General features: G+C 43.6%; 1 protein-coding gene across 3 annotated transcripts in view; it reads left to right on the forward strand.

Moving 5' to 3' along the window:
- Positions 1-23,011, forward strand: part of TULP3 (TUB like protein 3) — a 1,091,431-nt gene that overhangs the window by 156,360 nt on the left and 912,060 nt on the right. For 2 of the 3 annotated variants that reach the window (XM_044087608.1, XM_044087605.1), the window contains exon 2: positions 777-828. The exons of the other annotated variant lie outside the window; for it this stretch is intronic. In XM_044087608.1, coding sequence (XP_043943543.1) covers positions 777-828 — 52 coding nt within the window. The remainder of the gene's footprint in view (positions 1-776; positions 829-23,011) is intronic. 3 annotated transcript variants of the gene reach the window in all.

Consider the following 23,011-nt stretch of genomic DNA (forward strand, 5'->3'; position numbering starts at 1 on the left):
CTCAGCACATTTAAAAAAAATCTTTCTGGTTTATTGCTTCCTGACTATTTTTTTTTTTTTTTTTGAGGCAAGGTTTATGTATACACTTTATTTTAATAGTTCTAGATACGATTATACACATCTTAGGTAGCCTTACCTGAACATGCCCGTTTGCCTACTACAACCATGGATTTATTTGGGAAATATTGACTTGAAAAATGGAAAAGAATGTGAGCAGGTGGTTGGGTGTAAAGGAGAGCATCATGACTGTCTATAACTGTTCCTAGCCATTAGAAAACTCAAAGGTAGTTCCTCACAGTGAAGATGCCAAAGCATCTGCGGTTATGACAAGTGTTGTATGCAACAATACTTTGTATTAAATTGAATTGTAAGTTTCTCACTAGAAGAAATGAAAATAGAATGGAAGACTAGTTATATGGGCATGTGCCCATTGAGTCTGGAAAAGCATCAAGCAAAACGGGTATTATTCACTGGGGATATCAAATTCTTGAGAGCAAGTCTGATGAAAGACTGTTGTATACGAGTATGAACTTTTTTTTTGTATTGCTGTAAGCATCCCTGTGTTGTACTAACCGAATAACTCCCACAGCTGTACTTAAAGGCCCTTTACACTATAGTTCAACTCCTCCATTACTGAATATCTTGTAATATTTTAAATTGGTACATAATCTTGCAACTTTTTGTGTTATCCTGTTTTGTGATTTCAGAGCTTGGTATCTCAATCCATATGTAAATAAATGAACTGCTTCTTTTCATTATATATTTCCTTTTTTCAGTGCTAATGATGATGAAAATGCTACCCTTCGACAGCAGAAGCTGGATAAACAGGTACAGGAATGCATCCATTTGCCTCTGATATACTGACATATTTTAAACATTCAGCCTGATGCATTGGCTTTGCACTGACAACTGCATATGTTTAAAGTATTTTATCAAAAGGAGAGTCTGCTAAGCCTCAAAATAATTGGCTTCTGTTTTAGAATAGAATTGTCATATTTTAGCCCTTTGAAGTACAAGTAGTTTTAAATGACTTCATGTCAGAAATGCAGCATCCAATAATGTGAGTCCCAACCATACCTCTCAACCTCTTAAAGCCTAGAGTAATTGGGGGCAAAGGCCCAAAAATAGGGACCAATTTTAAATGTTGCTCTTACAAGTTTAGAAAGTTGCTAGAATAATAGGTTGTGTGTTAATGCATTTTCTGAAGGATATGAAGTCTGAAATTCAAATGTATGCCATTATTGACTTCAGTCCACATTGATTTGCTAGAAAACCACACATTTTATAAAGAGCAGACTAAAATAATATGAGGCAAAAATCAGGACAGCTGAGAACTATCATCGCAACATTTCAAAAGTAATGTGCAGTTCAACTAAAATAGTGGGCTCCAAAACTTGCCTGTATACTTTGTGTTTTTTCTTTGCCCCTTTGCACCTTAATGCACCTTATTACTTAAACATTCTCAAAGTTAATGTACATTTATGTATTTTTTTCACATTTGGTAACTGCATAGGCTTGGTGGTGCATAGATCCTTTTCATTTACAACCTGGGCCTTAATGGCAACAAACAACAGATACAGTATTTGAATAGTGCATAGTAACAAAGGTAGACTTGTGTATGCAATCAAACTATATAGAGATGGTGGGTAAATTATGCATGTAAAGTAGTCTGTCCTTCAAATTGACAAAATATGATGGGAATATATTTTCTTGTGATTGTAAATATCAGTGAGTTCTGTGTCTCGTAGAATGCAAGCATGAAAGGAGACCAAAGTGAACACGGCGGCTTTGCCCCATCAGGCATATAGTTCTTTAATCTCAAAAAAGGAAGCAAAATAAGTAGTACAGTGTAAATATATCTGAACAGTGTTACCTTATAGAGGTATGTTTCTCTCGATGCAAAGTAATTTGCCTGAGAAAGAGCGTATGTGGGGATAGAAGAGGAGGGAGATGCAGAATGAAGGTTAAATAGGCTATTAGAGGCTAAGTAAACATTATTTTCAATGATGGACATTAAGAAATGTACAGTAAACTGGCTAGCAAGTCACTGTTTGGAAAAAAATGGCATCAGAGTTGAAATGTCATCCATTATTGTCAAAGCAATGGCAAAGCAATGGCATTGTGCTCTTTCTCTGATGTGTTTTCTTTAGGTTTTTGCAAAAAAAATGTCCAGTGTTGACCAGTTTTTGGTGTTTGGGGGATTTTATTCCAGTATCTTGGCCTAATTGTGAAAATGTTTTTTCATCAGTAGCCAGGGTATATGGTTGAATAACATAGATTATATACAGCAATTCTTAGAGAATAATACAAATGTTTAAAGTGAAAGAATTTGCTCAGAGGTAGAGTGTTCAGCAGGAAAGTGGCTCTGCTTTGTATAAGAATCCGTTTAAATGTATTGATAGTGAGATGGTGATGTTCACAGTGAGAGCTGAGATGTACAAACCTGGGTATTTTATTTTTAGTCTTTTTGGAGTTTGCCTAGGTTTTTTGAATTGAGGGCATTGAGAAAGAATGAGTATTCAAGAGTAGGTAAAAGCATCCCCATAACAATTACTTTTTGGCCTCATTTGTAAAGAGGTGGAATGTTTAGTAGGTAACCTTAAGTTGGGGAAGGAATTTCTGGTTTTGTAATTTGGAGTGTGGAAGGAAGGAATGAGTTAGACAAATATATTTTTGCTGTATGACTGTACAGAGAAAATCTTGTTTTCTTGGTTTTAGATGAATGGTAGTTGAACTTTTGCCAGATAATTGTAGGTTCCATACAACATCAGAGTGGATTTTTGGGTGTTTATGCTTTTTGTCAAGGAGCCAATTTCAAAGAAGTTTGAAGCCATTTTATAGGTATTTGTTAATGTCTTTTTGGGAAGAGGATGCACTTCTGTCGTAAGTATAAATTATGTAGTTCAAACTAGGATTGTCCTGAGGAAGTCATTGATCTGCAAAGAAGACAGGAGTGGGCTTAATAGAGATTCCTGTATTATGCATTCTTGGATTGGGGTTAGGGTGGTGATTTGCAAGCATTTAATTGTGAATCTTTTGTTAGTGAGAGAATTTTTGAAGCATTCACAAACTTCAAGGGAAAATTGATACCTCTTTAGTTTGGCGAAGGGCATACTGTGATTGGTGCACTCAAAGGGCCTTTTGAGTTGAATAAAATTGTTCCTGATAGCCAGCCTTGCTCAGTATTGGTACACTAGTGTCACAATTGTGGTCTTCTTTTCCATATAACCAAACATTCCTATTCTCTAGAAACACTTTTTCTTGGTTTACTTTATAACTGCACTGTGTGCAATGCCCACATCTATTTGTACCTGTCTTCTTTCAGTTTAATTGTTCTGGCTCACATTATTTTTCCAGTAAATTCTTTAAGTTGTATGAATTTTTGTAAACAATCTTTAACTTATTCTTAGGAATTTTGTCGAGGTCTCTGAATCCAATAAATCTATCCCATTCTTGTTCAATAACTTTCCTGATCATACTAGCACTCCCATTGTATTCTAAAACCAGTGCTTTTTCAAATAGCTCCACATTTACAGTCTGTACAGGACACCCTGTTTTTTCATCTGCAGAGATCCCCCCAAGCCAGAGGGGGGTATTGTAACAGTAGACATTATCCTCATGGCAGAGAAAGCTTGTATACTCAAGAATTCAGAAGTCCCTTTTCTGAGAGGCCTTTTCAGTACTCCTGAGTGGTTGCCTAGCAGCTGCACTCTGGAGACAGTTGAACATTTACCTCTGCACCCAGAAACCTTGATGTCCATAACCAAAGATGACTGGGTATGAACAATAATTGCCAGAGGCTGTTTAATTCCCTTTCTATATCCATCCCCACTATAAAAGAAACTTCCCAGCATAGTACCCGCTCAGAGAAAAACAGCAGCATTGGAAATAAAAAAAAAAAAAAAAAAAAAAAAATAGCTGCAAGACAAACAGGCCATCCAAAAATCCTTCCATACTACCAAGGGTTTGGAACTTACTCCAGCTTATTTTAATGCCAAAAAAGAACAGGGATCTAAGGCTAAATGTTAAGTTGTCTATCTCGCCTTCATCTTGCTGGATGGTTCGAGACTCTAAAAGCTTCGAGAGTTGGTTCCACCTATATCCCACAATGCTAGTTACCCCAGATCTCGTTTGCCGCTACAGCATCGAGGTGTTGGTTTTTTCTACCGGCTTGTTGGTAAGTGTATTTTTTGTCAAAATACAGACTTAAAATCCTATATATTTCCTTAGTGTAGTGGATTTACCCCTGTTATATTTTTTCCCACAAGAACTTTTGTCTCTAAAGTTCTCCTTCTGGCCTTTCCCCATCCCCTAGTGTGGTGTGTGTGTGTGTTTACCTTAACTAAACTTTTTTAAATTTTTTATTTCTGAGTTTTAAAAAAAAAAGTGCATCATCAGTGTGTCTGTGTGTGTGTGTGATTACTTTTTTTGTATAAGATGTCTAAAGACACACAGAAAATGTCTCGGGTCCTGCAAGAAAGAAAAAATAAGTTGATCTTAAGCCTGAGGATCTTTCTGTCTGGGAAGCCCTCTAAGGTCTCTAGGGACCTAAAGCTACAAAAGCCTATGTGCGGCGCTCCGGCTGGAGCCTCGGCTCCGGCTGGAGTCGAGCACTGGCCCAAATGCTTCAGCCCGAGGCACTGGCCCAAATGCTTCAGAGCATGCCTGTCCTTCTTTTGAGGATCCTCGAGCCATCACTGTCGAGGTTTTCAGCTTCTCGAGCGGGACTCCTTTGCCTGACAGGGACAGGCTCGAGGTCCTGACAAGTGTGTGGTGAGCTACTCCACAGCTACTCTCACTCGCTCCTCCCCTCACCTCCTGTGCCTCCTCTCAAGTCCTCTCACTCCCTCATCCCGACCGCCCAGAGAGAACTCCCTCTCAGGACCCCCTGGGGGATTTCTCCTCTTTCAGGGGCCTCCTGATTTGGCAGAAGAGCCCGGAAACACATTGACTCCACCTGAGTCCACAACATCTGACACAGATTTAGATGATTCGGGGTTCCCCGTTCCCCTTCTGAAGATGTCTCTTTGCAGACAATCCTCAAATCCTCAAACAGAAATTGGCCCCAGCCTCCAGCCGAGGGGGAGGATGATGTGTGTACTGGGGCGTCGGCTCTTGTCCTTCCACCTCCTGGGTGTCTCCCCCTTGACCCCATGCAGGTGGTAGCTGGCATGGGCGGCTCCTTCAATGGACCCCCACCCCACCCCCTCCCCAGGAGACCATTTATATTCGGCACAAACAGTTCAGACAAAAAGGAGTTTAAAGGTTTCTGCTGGATGCTATGGTGCTGCCACTAAGAAGGAACTAGCTGACTTCTCAGTACTGTCCCTCCACATCCACAAGGAATCTAGGTCCATGGACATGGACAGAGGCGGATGTTGTTCTCTCCTCAGCGACTTACTATGCGTTTCGCTGATTTACTGTGCCATTTCACTGCGTCTTCAAAGGGACTTGATTAAAGATCCACAGCTGCGGGTTTTCAAGATAAGATGAACACGCAGCTGGCCATCCATAGCCAACTCCTCCGCAGGGACAGGTGTGGCATGCCTGGATGCGGCTATGCAATTTTGCGGACCCCTTCAAGGCGTCTTTCACTAACTCCCGTTTGATGGATCATCTCTCTTTGGTCCTCAAGTGAAAAAAACCTGACTAGGTAGGTGAGACTGATGGCAAGACTCTTTCTGCCCGGAGTCCTCCTTCTAGGCCTTACCCCAAAGGCCAGAAAAGTGGGAAAATGTGGTTCCGTAAACAAAATCAAGGGACTTCAGAGGCAGAAATAACAATGGTTCGAGGCAGGGAGAACCAGGGCAATCGAAGCCTTCTCTGATAAGCCCTTTCAGCATCCCTGAGGTGTTGCCCGCTGCCCATCTTCGGAGGCAGTCGGGGAAGGTGTCACTGTACCCAAAAGCCTGTCTATCCCTGACTCAAGACAAATGGGTACAGTCCGTCATTCGAAGGCTATTCTATTCCCTTTCTTATTCTGCAACAATCAAAAACTTCAGATGTTCACACCTCAAAGGGATCTCGCGGTTTGGAATCCCCAGATGATGTTCCACCTCAAAGGGATCTAGCGGGTTTGGAAATTTCAAAACTGCTTGCAAAAGAGCAATTCAGCCAGTTCCAGCAGACCAGCAAGGATCCAGAATCTACTCAAGGTTCTTTTTAGTTCCAAAGAAACGGGACTGGAGACCAATTTTGGATCTCAGTATCTTGAACAGATCAGTCAAGAAAACAAGATTTCGGATGGTCACGCTGCAGTCCATCCTTCCTATTGGGAAAAGAACTGGAACTGGATGTGCTCTATAGACCTTCAGGATGCGTACTATCACATAAAATGAACAGACGCTCCAGAAGATTCCTCCGCTTCAGGCTGGGAACCAGTCATTTTCAATTCAGGGCCCTGCCCTTTGGTCTCACCACTGCCCCGGTGTTTACCAAATGCATGGCAGTGGTAGCTTCTCACCTGAGGCGACAAGGATTCCAGGTGTTTCCATATTTGGACGACTGGCTCCTCACAGCTCCCACCAAGCATCTCCTTCTGATGGCCAGGGATTACACTTTCGCATTTGTCAAAAGTTAGGCATTTCAATAAATTGCGAAAAGTCTGTTTTGTCTATTACCTTCATAGGCGCAAATCTAGACACAGTAGACATGTAGGCTAACAGATCAGAGAATAACAGACATACACAGACTGGTCCCACTCCTTTTCAACAACAACAGAATCAAAGCCAGGTTAGTTCTGAAAGTGTTGGGAATTATGGCGGCTGCCATACCTCTGCTTCCATTAGCCAGATTCCACATAATCCTTCAATGGATGCTCTTTACACAATGGTCATACCAGCAACTTCCAATGTCCCACACCATTATGATCACGCGGGCGTGCAGAAATCATCTCATGTGGTGGATGTCTTCCCTCAGCTCTGCTTGGGAAGACCCTTTGTTCCTCCCTCCGGTTGCTACTCTGACAATGGGCCTCCTGGTCGGGTGGGGGCATTGTCAGGGCAGGACGGTCCAGGGCACATGGCAACCAGACGAATGCCACTTGCACATAAATGTTCTGGAGATGAGAGCAGTGCTTTTAGCGCCCTTCAAGACTCTCTCCCCTTGGGAACGATTAATCCAGACAGACAATATGTCTGTAGTGTGGTACATCAACAAACAAGCGGAACCAGGTCCTACCCCTGTGTCAAGAAGCACTCAGATTGTGGCAATGGGCGATTTCTTCTCAGCGTTTTCTGATGATAGCAACGACATCCCGGAAGTCCAATCAAATGGACAAGTTGAGCAGAGCTATCCTCATGCCTCACGAGTGGTCTCTGAAAGACTCTGTAGTGAGAGAAATTTTCCTCAAGTGGGGTCAGCCTTGCTGCGATCTTTTGCTACTCCCCAAAACAGCAAGTGCAGAGATTTTTCACTCTATTCCCTTTACCAGGCCAACCCAGCAGAGACGCTCTAGTCCAAGTTTGGCCCAGGGACTTCTTTATGCATTTCCTCCTTCCCACTAATCTCTCAAGTGATACAGAAAGCTATCGCTCAGAAGGCCTCATTGATCCTCATTGCTCCTTACTGGCCTCGACAGGTGTGGTTCCCCTTTCTACATCAATTCCTATTGGTGGCATCTGGACCTAGTTCCAGATCTTTTGATCCATCAGTCGGGTCAGGTACATCGCTCCCTCCCCTCTTTGAACCTCACTGCTTGGTTCCTCCAGTTCCAACCTTAGCCAGGCTTCCTCAATTATCTCACTCTGTTCGAGATATTTTGATAGCTTCCCATAAATCTTCCACTCGGAAGATTTATTTCAGTAAGTGGAAACGCTTCACTTATTGGGCTCAAGGAAGGGACATAGATCCTTTCACTGCTTCCATCCAAATAGTCCTTGATTTTCTAGCTGAACTCTTCCATGCAGGTTCATCTCCCTCTACTCTTAAAGTTCAATTGGCAGCTATTTCTAACTTTCATGTGGGTATTTCTGAATCTGCCCTAATGTCCCACAAGCTTTGTAAAGCATTTTTGAAAGGAGTTTTTCTTCTCAGACCTCCTATAAGAAATCCTCCTTCTCCTTGGGACCTAAACTTAGTTCTGGCTTCTTTGATTCTTCCACCTTTCGAACCTGCAGTCTCCTGTTCCTTAAAATTGCTATCATGGAAGACTCTCTTTCTGGTAGCTATTACTTCAGCTAGAAGAGTTTCAGAACTTCAAGCACTCAGCTGTCGACCTCCTTATCTATTATTTCATAAGGACAGGGTATCCACTTAATCTAACCCGTCCTTTTTGCCTAAGGTAGTCTCGACTTCAAATCTAAATCAAAGCATTGACCTCCCTGTCTTTTTTCCAGAATATTCCAATAGATCTGAACAAAAATTACACTGCCTGGATGTTCATCGTCAATTGAGGTACTATTTAGATAGAACAAAACAATTCAGAAAATCTGACCAACTGTTTGTCTCCTATGCGGAAGGCAGAAAGGGACTTTCAGTTTCAAAAGTATCATTATCCAGATGGCTTACATCTTTGATTTCCCTTGTGTATGAAATTAGACACCAAAAGCTGCCTAATAAACCTAAGGCCCATTCCACCAGGGCTTTGGCTACTTCTTTAGCCTTCCAAGACAGACTGCCTATTGACACCATTTGTGCAGCTGGCTACTTGGGCTACTCCTCACACTTTCATTTCTCATTATAAGTTGGATTTAGCTTCTAGGCATAGAGCTAACTTTGGTTCCACTGTTCTCAGGAGTCTGTTCCGTTAGGCCACCGGGACAAGGTGCTAGGGACGGTCCCATCCAGCAAGATGAAGAGATAGACAACTTAACATATAGAAGTTATGTTCTTACCATAACGTTCCATGTTAGTTGTCTTCTCTCTCGCCTTCTTCTTTAAGTCCCTCCTTCCCCTGGCCTGGACAGACCTAGAGGAGTTGTGATTGTGACCTCTCTTTCTACCACCTCTTTACTTAGGCATATGCTGTTTGCATATTCCTGAATCAGGATGTAGGTCACCCTTCTTCTCCTGTTGTCAGAGGTGGACTCTGTTTTAGTTTTTCTGTTATATGCTGTTTCTATTATAAGCTGGGGTTAGCTTACAAACGAGATCTGAGGTAACTCTCGCCTAGCATTGTGGGATATAAGGGGAGCCTCGAGCCGGTGGAACCAACTCTCGAGCTTTTAGAGTAGTCGGAGCCGAGGTCGGCTCGAACCCATCCAGCAAGAAGAAGGCGAGAAGAAGACAACTAACATGGAACGTTATGGTAAGAACATAACTTCTATTTTTGGACCAAAGTCACTTGAATTAGCTTGTCAAATGCACAGAGTTCCAGATGGTCACAGTACAGTCTATCCTCCCTTTAATAAGAAAAGACAACTGGTTGTGTTTGATAGACCTTCATGATTAGTACCTCATCAAAATGGGCAGACAGCCCAAGAGGTTCCTTTGCTTCCATCTAGGAGCCAGTCATTTTCAGTTCATATCCCTACCCTTTAGTCTTACCACAGCCTCCCAGGTGTTCACCAAAATGCATGGTAGTGGTTGCTGCTCATCTCTAGCAGCAAAGGTTCTGGGTGTTTCCATAATTAGTTGACTGGCTAACTGCTACCTACCAGGCCTCTGCTAGTCCGAGCCAGAAACTACTTTCTTCAGCTTTGCTGCAACCTGGAAATTACAGTGAACCAGGACAAATCTCCATTTTCCATGGTAGAAGTCCTGGAGTTCATAAGAGGTCATTTAGATACAGCCATTCAAATTGTAAGATTACCAGAAAACAGGTTATTTAACTCTAAGAAGTTAGGATTAGCAGCTCCCTTCCTATCAGATGCCACTTGCCAGGCCAGTTTTTCAATGCTTAGGATCTAAGGCTGCCTCCATTATTTTGTCTCCTTGCCAAGATATTATACAAGGGTGTTACTGTGGACACTAATGGTCCCATGGTCCATCAGATCCCACCCCATGACCTTTCTAATACACTTGGCAAGAATCTGCAGAAGTCATATAAATTGATGGATTCTGTCTCTTGAGGTGTTTTGGTGCAGTGTCTTTGATCTATCTCCCAAGGCCACAGTGACCATGAATACTTCCCAACTTTTGGGGGGGGATTATCTAGGGAAGATAATCTAAGGCATGTAGTCCCTATCAGAGGCCAATCTTCACATCAGTATCTTGGAGGTTAGGGCAGTTCTCCTAACTTTGCAGGCCTTTCAGCATGTTCTTCCTCTAGGAGTGATTTCTATCCAGACCAACAACATGTCAGTAGTCTGGTACATCAGCAAGCAAGGAGGAGCGCACTTCTCCCCATTGTGTCTAGAAGCGATGAGAGTGTGGCAGTAGGCTATATCTTTTAAATGCTTTCTAATGGCAGTGCCCATTCTTGGGAAGACCAGTATTCTAGCAGACAGATGCATCTCACTAGTGGTCTCTCAATCCAAAAGTGGTAATACAAATCAGTCGTCGATGAGGACAACCATGCTGCAGTCTTTTCACATGTCCCATCAGTTTCAAAGGCAGAAGGTTGTTTGCTCAGATCTCTCCAAAGATGGAGTCCTTAGAGGCACTTTAATCCATGAGTGGCCCTCTGGTCTCTTCCATAGTTTTTCTGTAACTCCCCTAATCTCAAAATTTCTGCAGAAAGCATTACAATGAAAGAACAAGGTCATTTTTATATTGCCCATTTTAGCCTTGACAGTTGTGGTTTCCCTGTCTTTGGCCTCATCTGGCACACTCTCCTTGACTATTGGATCCAGATCCAAATCTACTGTCTCACCCGTCCGGAATGCCTCATCTGGATATTGGTGCTCTAAAGCGAACTGCATGGTTTCTCCACTTCTAGTGATGGCTAGTTAGTCCAGACTTTCATCCCAAGTGTTTCACATTTTTATCTGTTCTCAGAAACCATCCACTAGGAAAGTTTACAAAAGTAAATGGGAGAGATTTTCTAACTGGGCATCAGAGATATCTAGATCATTTTTTCTTTTCCTATATCAGCAGTGTTAGAATTCCTTGCCTCCATTTTCCATAACAGAGATAGTTATTCTAGTTAAGGTTCAGTTAGGGCCCATCACAAATTTCCATATGGAAGAGATTCACACATTCCTTAGCCTCACTCAGATTGTGCAAAGCCTTCCTCGGGTGTACATTTTTTCTTAGATGTCCACTTAAAGATCCTTCTCCCCCTTGGGACTTAATAGTCTTGCTACAGGCCCTGATGCAGGCTGCCAATGTAGACTTAAAATGTCTAGCTTGGAAAACCCTTTTCCTAGTAACAATTACTTCAACTAGAACGCTGTCGGAGCTTCAAGCTCTCTCGCCAACCTCCTTGTATATTTTTCCCTAAAGACGGGGTTACTTTACGCACCAACCCTTTTTTCTGCCTAAATTAACTTTTCAGACTGCACGTAGAGTATCAGTCTTCCAGACTTATTTCCAAACTTTTTCAAATAAAGGTGAATACTTGCTCCATTCATTGGATGTACACAAAAAAATCGCACTGTATAGAACCAAACCTTTAGAAAATCAGATCAATCTTTTGTGTTATGTTCAAACAATGTTTATTTATTTATTGACTGACTGATGGGACTTGTGGTAAACAACATCAATTTTCATTGGAGGTCCAGGAAGAAATGCTCCATTTTACAGAATGAGTAGAAGACAGTTATACATGATTTATGTAATAAATGTACATACATATATAGACTAGTAATGATATGGCAGTTAATCAAAAATAATAAATGTACATACACAGAATAGTCAATGAACATGCATAGGATTGTAATGATAGTTAATGATAACATGACCGTTGAATGTTAAGCTTATAAGAATCTAGTTACTTTTAAATGGAATCCGCTTTTAAAATAGATATTGAGTAGGAAAAGAGACAGTGAAGTATTTACAGGATGAAGATGGTTAGAAATTTATGGAGGAGTATTGAGGAGGTCCAGGTAAAAGGGATGTAGAAATGTTAGTGGGGAGAGATAATCGAGATTGTGAAGAACTAGCTGCATTATGACCAGTTACAAAAGAGTGGTGACAATAAAGGTTTGGAGATTTATCCAGGGATATCACATATACAGACCTGGCAACTGAGTAGATAATACTTGAGTTTTGAATGACTTTGAGTGTTCCTGTCATATTGCTAGTGGGATAGAATTCCAGGATTTAGCAAGGTGGGAAGGTAATGATTTGCCTGCAGACGTTTTGGGGTTGTATACATGTAATGGGTATTTGCCCGATGAACATAGTGGCCTGGAAGAGTTGTATATTTGTATGAGGATGGAAATGGATGGACAGTTAGGTTTATACACAATGTTCTGGATTTGTGGAAGTTGTGAGTAGGATAGATACTGTGGGAATTCCAGCCACTATAATTCCTGTAGGGCAGCACAGTGTTGGGTTCTATTTAGAAGGTTGTCAGTGAATCATGCTATTTTGTAGCAACATTATCATTTGGATGTTGTTGAGGATGGGAGTAGAATAAGGTGGAGTAGGCAAGAAGAGAGAATAGGCTATGTGTTTTCTTATAGTGTCTTGAGAGAAAGGATTTGACTTTAGAGAGAGTATAGTATTTGGTGTAATTTTTTTCACTGTATTTTGTGTGTGTGTGTGTGTGTGTGTGTGTGTGTGTGTGTGTGTGTGTGTGTCTGTCTGTCTGTCTGTCTGTCAAATTTTAGGGTCTCATCTACACATATGCCTAGCAGTTTACTGTGTGTGACAAGTTAAATTTTTGTTTTGTTGGATGAGGTAACTGAAAATCAGGAGGCTTTGTTGGTTGTAAGCTGTTTGGGAGTAAATAGGATTAGTTTGGATTTAATTGGGTTCAGGAATAACTGAGCAGATATCAGCCAGGTTTCTATAGAGGAGAAGGACTCCCTGGGTAAATACTGGTAGTTTGTTGTTGACTTTTGGAACGCAGATAATGGTGTCATCATCTGCATACTGTACTAGGTAAGCAGTTTTATGAGCTTTATGTAGGCCCTTGATGAAGATGTTGGATCCCAAGATTGAGCCTTGTGGTACACCGACTGGGATGGGGAGGAAGGCCGAGTTGTCTTTATGCCACTTAACAGACTGAGCTGTGCTTTGGAAGTAGCTGTGAAACTGATATAGCAGTGGTGTCTGGTCCTAGGTTATGAAGTTTGTATAGAAGAACTGAGTGAGAGACTGTGTCAGAGTCCTTGGATAAGTAAAGTAATAAGTCAGACACTAGGTTTCCATCATTTTTATTTGTGTTTACTGTATTAAGTGAAACTAAGTAAAGTGGTACAGGTACTATGCTGGGGACAGAAACCATGCTGTGATAAGAGAGGAGGTTATTTTGTGTGAGATAATTTAAGAGTTGTCACTGGAAGCATTTTTCAAGTATTTTTGATAGAGGATGTCAATGGACTTGTAGTTGGATAAGTCATTTGAATGTCCTCCTTTGCAGAGGGGAAGAATGTGGCTTTTTTCTAGAGGATAGGGACATATGCTTTATTGATGGAATGATTTATCAGGATTGAGATGAGGGTAGTCTGTTGCTACTGCAGCCATCATAAGGTATTTGCCAGGTAGGTTGTTGAGGACTAAAGCAGCGAGCATCAATTTTTAAGTAATATATATATTTTTTTTACATAAGTAGTGGGGGCTGATTAGAAAGAAAGGTTGTGAAGAGGAATTGTTGGTGGTGGTGGTGTCAGGTTGTTGGTATCGGGAATTCTGTAGTTGTGATGAGATTGAATTAAATAAAAGTTGAAAGCATCATCACAGTATGTAGATTAGTGTTAAGTGTATGAGGTGGTTGAGTAATGTGGCCAGGATTGAGTAGCCGGTTTACAGAGGACCAGAATGTTTTGGGATTTTTGTAGTTTGTGTTGCAGGTCAGTGTAGTGTAATTTTTTTTTTGTCTAACTTGATTTTGTAGTTTGGCTTCTGAGTTCTCTTAATTCTTGGAGATAGTTAGTGTAGTGTTTTATTGGATAGCCACATTTTCCAGGCTTTATTTCTAAGTTTTGTAAGGTGTTTTGTATCCCAAGTCGACCAAGAGGGCAGGTTTGGCCTTAATTCTCTCTTTTTCCTCAGTGGACCAAGTTCACTTAGGATGTTCAAAAAAGTAGAATTCAAAAGAGTTATTGCATCATCTAGGGGAATTTATTTTAGAGCATTCCAGTTGTGTAGTTTTATATAGGAAATAAAGGAATCTTTATTGAAATGTATGAGGTTATGTGCTGTGCTGAAATGTGCTTTTGAATATTAGATGTTATGTAGTCCAATCTCGCCTACATTCTTACCCGTGGGTTCGGAGCCGAATATTGGCTCCGACTCTGCCAAACTTTTCTAGCTCGAAGTCTTCTATTGGCTGGGCGAAGAAGGTATCCCATGCTGCACTGCTCCATATTCCCAGATCTCGTTTGCCGCTCGTGTAGCTCGGACGTGGTCTCGCTCTTGGCTGTGGCTAAGTACCTTTTTTCTACTTCTTCTTGGGAAAATTTGTTACAAACAAAAGCTATTTTAATAGCTATTTCTAGTTGGTGTTTTTTGGGCATAATCTGTAGTGTGATTGTTTTTTGTGGTATCCCACTAGCTGTTCCAACGGACTAGGCCCATTTCAGTTAGAGGACCTAGTCCGTCCCCTTACTTGTCCCTGTTTGTTTTGGCTATCTAAAACTGTTTGAATTAGAGGTTTTAGTGTCTGTCTTCCTTGTTCTGTATGCGAGTTTTGGTCTAAAACCATTTTAGTTAGAGGTTTTTAGCCCTAGTCGTCTTAGTGTGTGTCCCTCTGAAGATTGTGTGTGCTGCTGTTTGTGGAAAAATTTGTTCCCGCGCTTAGTGTGGTATTTTGTGTGACTGTAGTTGTTTTTTCCAGTCAGGCAGTGACTTGCTCGTTATATTGGTATTTGTGATTACTTTTCAAGATGTCCAAAGATTCCAAGGAGCACAAAACTTCGGGTTTTAAAAACTGCTCTAAGCATGGTTACAAGATGTCCATCACCGATGGACATTCAATATGCATTTATTGTCTGGGAGCAATCCACCTGCAGGAGTCCTGCAGCTTCTGCCATGCTTTTAGTCTCAGGGTGCTCCAAGAAAGAACAAGATAATTCTGAAGGGACTCTTGAAACCCTCGTTCGAAGAGGCCATGGATTCTGCTTCCAGTTCAAAATCAAAATCCACTAAATCAAAAAAGAGATCTCCGGCTCCTTCGGTCTCCTCGGAACCACCGGCGAAAGTATTGAAACTAGCTTCGACCTCCTCGGCTCCACTGTCCTCAAGGCCGCAGGAAGTTTTGGTGTTGATGGAAACAGCGTCGTCTCCAATTATATTGGAACCTCTTCGGAGCCGATCGCCCAGTACTAGACCAGTGTCACCTGAGAGGAGATCCGATCTCCCTCCCTGTCCTCCAAATCCTCCAGGACACTTTCAGATGTGGATGTTGATAGGGTGGTGCAGAAGCTCCTTCAGTCACCGGTTTTGGCTAAATTGTTCTCGGCTCCATCCCAGTCAGCTCCGGAGCCTGTCCTGATGCATTCTTCGATTATTCCTCCTCTGAGCGTATCTCTGTCTTTGGAGCCGGAATGCTCCGCTCCTTGTGATGTTCCTAGGTCGGTTCCAATGGCCCCTCCGGGCTTATCAGTGCCGACATCATCTCTGACCCCGTCGGCACTGTCCACGGGGTTTGGGAGTAGAGATTCTTCATTTGGGCCTGAAGGGGACACCTCTGGACACCTTTCGGTTCCTAGTCTCCCATTCGGTGTCTCGGCTCAGGGAACCCCGACTCCTGTTGCGGTCTCAGAGGCTAGCCGGTCCTCTGACTCAGGGGGGGGGGGGCAGCCTTTGAGGCCATGTGGAGTGCGCTGGCCAGATCTTCAGCCACATCATGCTGGTCGGTCATTCTGTCCCCTACCACTCCGGTGAGAGCCTCTGATCACTTATCTGTAGACAGCGGAGCCCCAAGATCTAGGGATACCCCCACGAGTGGTCCCCAAGATGTTCTTCGTTCCCCATTGCTGCAGTCCTTACTATTGGGTATAGTCCGCCGTCCAGTCGGCCCGAATACCAGAGTATAAGGCTGACGTCGGTCAGGGCGCATTAGACTGACGTCAGTACGTCAGGGTACTAACGCATGACCGACGCATATCCTCAGTCTTTTGCATGATGGTCGATGAAGCAGTTTTGCGAGTGCAGGTTGGCGTTCTGAAATATTTCAAACCGGAGTTTCAGACGAAACAGAGTTGGCTAAGTACCCGCTGGGGAACATTTTGGTTTTTCTTGCCTCAGTATTTAACCGGATGTCAGAAAAAGTGAATAACTGTATTTCTTGTGGGAAACAGATACCTCATAGGGATTACCATACCTTGTGTATACCTTGTTTAGGGCCTGAGCACGACGTTGTTGGTTGCCGCTCTTGTGCTAGGTTTAACAAACGCACTATTAAGAGGAGGTTAGACTGTGCCAGGTTAGTGTTTGGGAAGTGTTGCAATTATAAAATGCCGTGGATGCTCGGCGCCCGCTTCGTCAAGAAGCCAAGGACAAAACAGCGAAGCCTAGGGTTGATGAACCGCAGTCCCGGACGCCGGTTCTTTAGAAGGCTCAGTGGAGCCAGAGGTTTTGCCAGGAGTTTCCATGGAGTCTCAGGCAGAAACTTTACTGTTACAGGATGTGCCTTCTCAGGAAGTAGGCCAGGCTGAGGGGGCTTCTCAGGTAACTGTTCTTCCCTCTTCCCAAGGTAGTTAGAGCCTCTCCTTCTGCTGCCAAGACTTCTTTGAGAGGTAGGCCACGTTCGGCTTCAGTGGGGGCTTCTCCTAGCATTTGGGTTCTGTACCTAAGAAACATATGCTTAAAATGGCAGAAGATTTGATTACTATGATTAGAGGTTCTATGCCCCTCCTGATAAGAGGCCTAGGGTGGAACCGAGTTTGATAGTTTTGAACAGTGTTCAGAGGCTTCAGAGTCTTCTGCGGAAGACTTGCAGGAGTATCCTACTTATTCTGATTCTGATGTGGATGATTCCACTCCTACAGCTTCTCCTCCTGAGGATTTCTCATTTTCAGAGACTCTGCATTCCATGAGGGAGCACTTTAAATGGGAAGGCCAGGATTACTCTGATTCCAGGAAAAGGCTTAGGGAATTCTTGTTTTACCCCAGCATAGGCCCTTAGCTATTCCTCCTGTGTTGAATGTGGTGGAAGATGTTTTGCAGAGGCTTCCCTGAACCCTGACTCTTTGCCTCCTGCTCCTGTTAAGCCTGATAGGTATTATAGGGTGCCAGCTCTTAAGTATTTGTTTAAGAGTCCTAGGGCGGACCCAGAAACTGTTTCTCAAGGGCCTAAAGGTGTTAAGGCTTCTCTGGTTAAAAATCCTGTTCCCACTGATAAAGAGGCAAGGGCTTTGGATAGGTGGGAAAAGAAAGTATACTTCTTCCACTCTAGCCATGAGAGCGTTGAATTGTCAGTTTCACATGCTAAAATATCAGAATTATCTCCTTTCACAATTAAAATCTAAGGTGGATGCTTTGGCGGAAGGTATTGAGTGTAAAGAGTTGCTGGATTTGGTTCATGTGTCTGAACAAGTGGGTAAGCATTCTTTGCAATGTGGTTTTGATGCTGTACAGGCCTCCTCGAGGGTGGCTGCTACTAGTTCTGTTCTTCGCAGGCATGCCTGGTTGAGGGATCAGAATTTAGCTGAGCATGTTAAGACAAGGATTTTGGATGCTCCTTTACAGTCTGATGTGTTGTTTGGATCGCCTGTGGAAGCAGTTTTAAAGAAAATGGAGGACAAAGCTAAGTCTATGCAAACTGTTAAAGATTTTTGCAGGTGCAGCCACCAAGTTTAGTAGAAATTGGCCTGCTAAGGGGTGGACATATCCTGCTTATGATTCCCAGTCTAGGGGTAGGTCTAGACGTGGTAGGGGCAGGGCTCAAGGTTCTTTAGGCCTAGAACAGGAGTTCACCTGCTCAGACTTCTGGTGAGGGCAGGGTCAGTCCTTTCGTAAACAGACCCAATGACCTGTCTTTTCAGCTGCCAGTAGATTCTCGTCTGGCAGCTCCTTTGGGAGGAAGACTGTCTCTTTTCAAAGAAAATTGGGATTTAATTACTCAAGACAAATGGGTGTTGGATATCATTCACCACGGTTACAGATTTTATTTCCATACAATGCCCCTTTCAAAGGCATGCCAGACGTTCCTCCTCCACAAAGAAAAGAGGCTCACAAGCAAGTTTCTCAGTTACTCCAGATGGGGCCATTCAGCCAGTCCCTGTATCAGAAAGGGGCCTAGGATTTTATTCTCGCCTGTTCCTAGTACCAAAGAAGGGGAACACGTGGAGACCAATTTTGATTTATCTCTCCTCAACACTTTTCTGGACATTCCCAAGTTCAAGATGTTGACGTTACAACAGCTTTTACCTCTGCTGGGCAAAGATCACTGGATGGTAACTTTAGATCTCAAGGAAGCTTACCTTCATGTGCCTATAAGGCTAAGTTGCAGGAAGTATCTGCGGTTTGAGCTGGAAATTCTCATTATCAGTTCTCTGCTTGCCCTTTGGCTTATCTCTACTGCCCAGAGTATTCACAAAGGTTCTGGCTCCAGTGATAGCTTACTTCAGGCTTCAAGGAATTCAAATCTATCCTTACTTGCGCGACGGCCTGATTCTGGCTCAAGACAAGGAAGACCTTCTACAGCATCTGGAATATGTTATAGCAGTGCTAAGATGCCTAGGGTATTCTGTGAGCGAAATAAAGTCCAGTCTAGTACCCTCTCAAGACATGTGCTTTCTGGGTGTGAGACTGAATACAGCAGCCCAGATGGCCTTTTTAACCCCGGACAAACAAAAAGAGTCTATCACTTTACTTCCATCAACTATCTCATCAGTCCGTGCTGACTGCAAGGACAGTCCTTCAAGCATTAGGGTTCATGGCATCTTGTATTCTGGTGCTTCCCAATGCCAAACTGCATATGAGGAAGCTACAATGGTATCTCAAAAATGTATGGACACAGCACTGCCAGGATTTGGACACTGTCATTCAAATAATACCTTGCCTTCAAAAAGAATTTTTGTGGTGGGCTCAGGAATGTCACCTAAACAAGGGACTCTCTGTGACCCGGCCAGAGGAGTCAGATTTTAACGACAGATGCCTCGGACATTGCTTGGGGAGCTCATCTAAATGGAAAGTGGATACAAGACAAGTGGCCTGTCAGACTACAGCATCTACATATCAACATGAAGGAGATGTTAGCAGTCCAGTTTGCATTAATGGCTTTCAAGGAGTTACTTCTTCCAGGGCAGGTGTTGATTCTAACAGACAACACAACTGTCATGTGGTACATCAACAAGCAAGGGGGAACACATTCTTATCCTCTATGCAGGCAAGCAATGATTTTATGGGAGACTGCGCTAAGCTTGCAACTTACTCTCCAGGCAACGTTCCTCCCACGCGCACAGAACTCCTTACCAGCTGTGTTAAGCAGGCAAATCATGGATCCCGTGGAAACTGGATCTTCATGTATTTCAGAGATTGACAGTGTCATGGGGAACTCCAGACATAGATCTGTTCGCTTCTCCACTAAACCACCAGCTGCCACAGTATTGCACAAAGGGGTTTCATATCACAGCTTGGAAAGTGGATGCTCTGTCTTTCAGTTGGAAAAACCTTCATGTGTATGCCTTTCCACCTCTACCTCTTCTTCCAAAGGTACTATTAAAGGTCAGACAAGACAGGCCAAGGATGATTTTGATAGCTCCAGATTGGCCTCGGCAACACTGGTACCCATTACTACGGAGTCTGGTAAAGAAGCCTCCATGGCCTTTACCTCTGATTCCTCATCTGTTATCTCAGAAGGACGGTCATCTGCTCAATGTCAAGCTTCACTCTCTTCATCTAACAGCCTGGCATATTCTGTGTTGAGACACAGCAGGTCTCAACTTCCTCAACAAGTTTTAAATGTGATTATGGAAGCTAGAAGACCTAGTACAAGGAAAGTGTGCGAGAAAAATGGAAGAGATTTTTATTTTGGAGTACAGCAAAGAATTTGGAGATTTCTGAGCCTAATTTGAGTGTGGCTCTTCAATATCTTACTGAGTTATTGGACAAAGGTTTGTCCTTCTCTTCCATTAAGATTCATGCTGCAGCAATTTCAGCTCACTATGATTGTGATCCACCATTGTTTTCGCATCCTTTGTTCAAGCAGTTTCTTAGAGGGGCAAAGAATATAAGACCCCCTCGTAGAGCTCCTACTCCTGCTTGGGATCTCAATTTTGTGTTGGAAAAACTTACTCTACAACCTTTTGAGCCTGCGGCTACTGCTGAATTGAAATACTTGTCATGGAAGACTGCTTTTCTGTTGGCTATTACTTCTGCAAGAAGGGTGTCTGAGTTGCAGGCCCTTATGGCAGTAGAGCCCTTTTTGATTTTCCATAAGGATAGGGTATCATTACGTACTAATCCTTCCTTTATGCCTAAGGTGGTTTCTAGTGTGGCTTTAAACCAAACTATTCATTTGCCTACTTTTATGCAGACCCCCAAAATAAAGGGAAAGATTTTGCACACTTTAGATGTACACAGGCAATTGCGTTATTATTTAAGTAGGACTAAGGATTTCAGGCAGTCTCAGCAGTTGTTTGTTTCTTTTGCTTTGAGTTCACAGGGCAAGCCTGTGTCAAAACAGACTATTTCTAGGTGGATTGGCTTTTGCATTGCATTTTGTTATTCCCATCATGGCAAGGAGATTCCAGCTGGGATTAGGCCTCATTCCACTAGGGCTACTGCCACTTCAACAGCATTTCTAAGGGGTGGCAACTAAGGATATTTTGGAAGCAGCTACTTGGAGTTCAGTGCATACTTTCTCTAAGCATTATCACCTTCCTATCTACTCTAAGTCTAGGGCTGGTTTTGCCACAGCTGTTTTGCAAGGCATGTTGTCAGCTCCTGCTTCTTTATGATTTGCCAGCCTCCCTTACCTCTGCTTTGGGATTCTACCCAATAGTAAGGACTGCAGCAATGGGGAACGAAGAACATAGTACAGTTTTGTACCTACCATAAATGTAGATGTTCGAGGATCCCCATTGCTGCAGTCCATTACCCTCCCTCCTTCCCTCTGTGTTTAGGGGTGGTTGTGTAGGTGAGGTTACATGCTTATATTTTGTATATATTCTTGTATATATTGTACATATTTTGGTGCAGGAGGGTCTTCTGACATCTGGGGCAAGAAAAGACTGAGGATATGGCGTGGTCATGCGCATTAGTACCCTGGCGTACTGGCGTCAGTCTGCGCCCTGACAACGTCCAGCCTTATACTCTGGTATTCGGGCCGACTGGACGGCGGACTATACCCAATAGTAAGGACTGCAGCAATGGGGATCCTCGAACATCTACATTTATGGTAGGTACAAAACTGTACTTTTCTGAGGGCCCCTCAGAGATTTTGCCTGAGGAGCCCCCTAGAAAGAAAATGTGCAAGAGGAAGCACATAGACTCCCAGGATGAGTCTCTCACCTCAGATACTGACCTCGAGGAATCTGAGGGTGTCCCCCAAGTCATTCTCTGATGTTTCTTTCTCCGACAACCTGGAGATATTGAAACAGAGAGGTGACTGGCCGTCAAAAGCCCCCTCTGAGGAGGAGTCTGTCTTCCTGAAGACCTTTGATGCTCAGCCCTCTGCCTCCTGGGTGTCCCCACCCTTCGAGCTCCTGGATTTAATTTGTCTGAGGATGTGGGAGAACCCTGATTCTGTGGAACCCGTACCCAGGAGACCCAATAAATTTCTGTCTGCTCCCCCGGGTAAGGAGTTTTTGACCAAAGGAGTCCCTGTGGATGCCATGGTGCTGGCGGCGGCCACCCAGAAGGAACTAGCCGAGACTTCTTCCTCCGTCCATCCTCCTAACGAGGTGTCTAGGACCATGGACCGATACGGGAAGCATACCCTCTCATCAGTAACCTTTACCTTACGGTCGCTGAACTACCGGTCTCATTTCTCTCTGCTCCAGAGAGATCTCCTCAAGGAGTTAGGAGATACTCTCGCGGGTAACGTTCCTGAGGCGGTGGCCCAGACGATTAATGCCCAGGTGTCTACCCTCAATTCCATCGTTAACTCTTCCCATGCGGCTTATTTTGTATGCAGCTGAGGGAGCGAGTAGGGCAGCAAGCTCAGGAGTCGCCCTTAGGAGGCAAGCCTGGATGCGCCTTTGTCACTTCGCGGAGGCCTTCAAGTCTTCTTTCACCGACGCCCCCTTTGATGGTTCTTCTTTGTTCGGAACCAAGGTGAAAGACACCCTCACCAGGTGCGAGCAGGAGGGAAAGACTCTGTCTGCTGTAGGGGTCCATTTTTTCCTTCCCTCTAGGCCTTACCCCAAGGCCCAGATGGGGTGGGAACATGTGGTTCAAAAAATCAGAGTTTTTTTCCCGGTGCACAAGGTGAGCCCCCCTCCAGAGACAGAGGAGGGGGAGGTTATTCAGGGAGATGCCGCCCTAGAGGCAGAGGGGGCCCCCGCAATTCGGGAGACTGAGATTCCTTTCACGGCTCTCCCTACCGTCGTTCCTGATGGGATGCCCAACTGTGCATTTTCGGAGCCAGTCGGGGGTCGAATATCGTTATACCCAGAAGCCCGGCAAAGCATCACCCAGGACCGATGGGTATTATGAATAATTTCCGGAGGTTATGCCATCCACTTTTCGTCAGATCCCCCTCCAGTCAGAAGAATCCCGGATGTTCCACCCAGCCAAAGGGATCACGCAACTTCAGAGGTTTCAAAGCTGCTTGAAAAAGGAGCCATCCAGCATGTCCCCTCAGACCAGATCAGATTAGGGACTTACTCAAGATTCTTTTTGGTGCCGAAAAGAACAGGGGACTGGAGACCCATATTAGATCTCAGCCAACTGAACAACTATGTACAAAAGTCCAAGTTCTATATGGTCACACTACAGTCAATTCTCCCATTGTTGGGAAAAAACGTATGGATGTGCTCCATCGACCTCAAGGATGCTTACTACCATATCAAAATGAACAGGGCATCCAGGAGTCACCTACGCTTCTGGCTGGGAGCCAGTCATTTTCAGT

Source organism: Protopterus annectens, chromosome 11.part0 (assembly GCF_019279795.1).
Source record: "Protopterus annectens isolate FY-2018-M chromosome 11.part0, PAN1.0, whole genome shotgun sequence".
Lineage (NCBI taxonomy): Eukaryota > Metazoa > Chordata > Ceratodontiformes > Protopteridae > Protopterus > Protopterus annectens.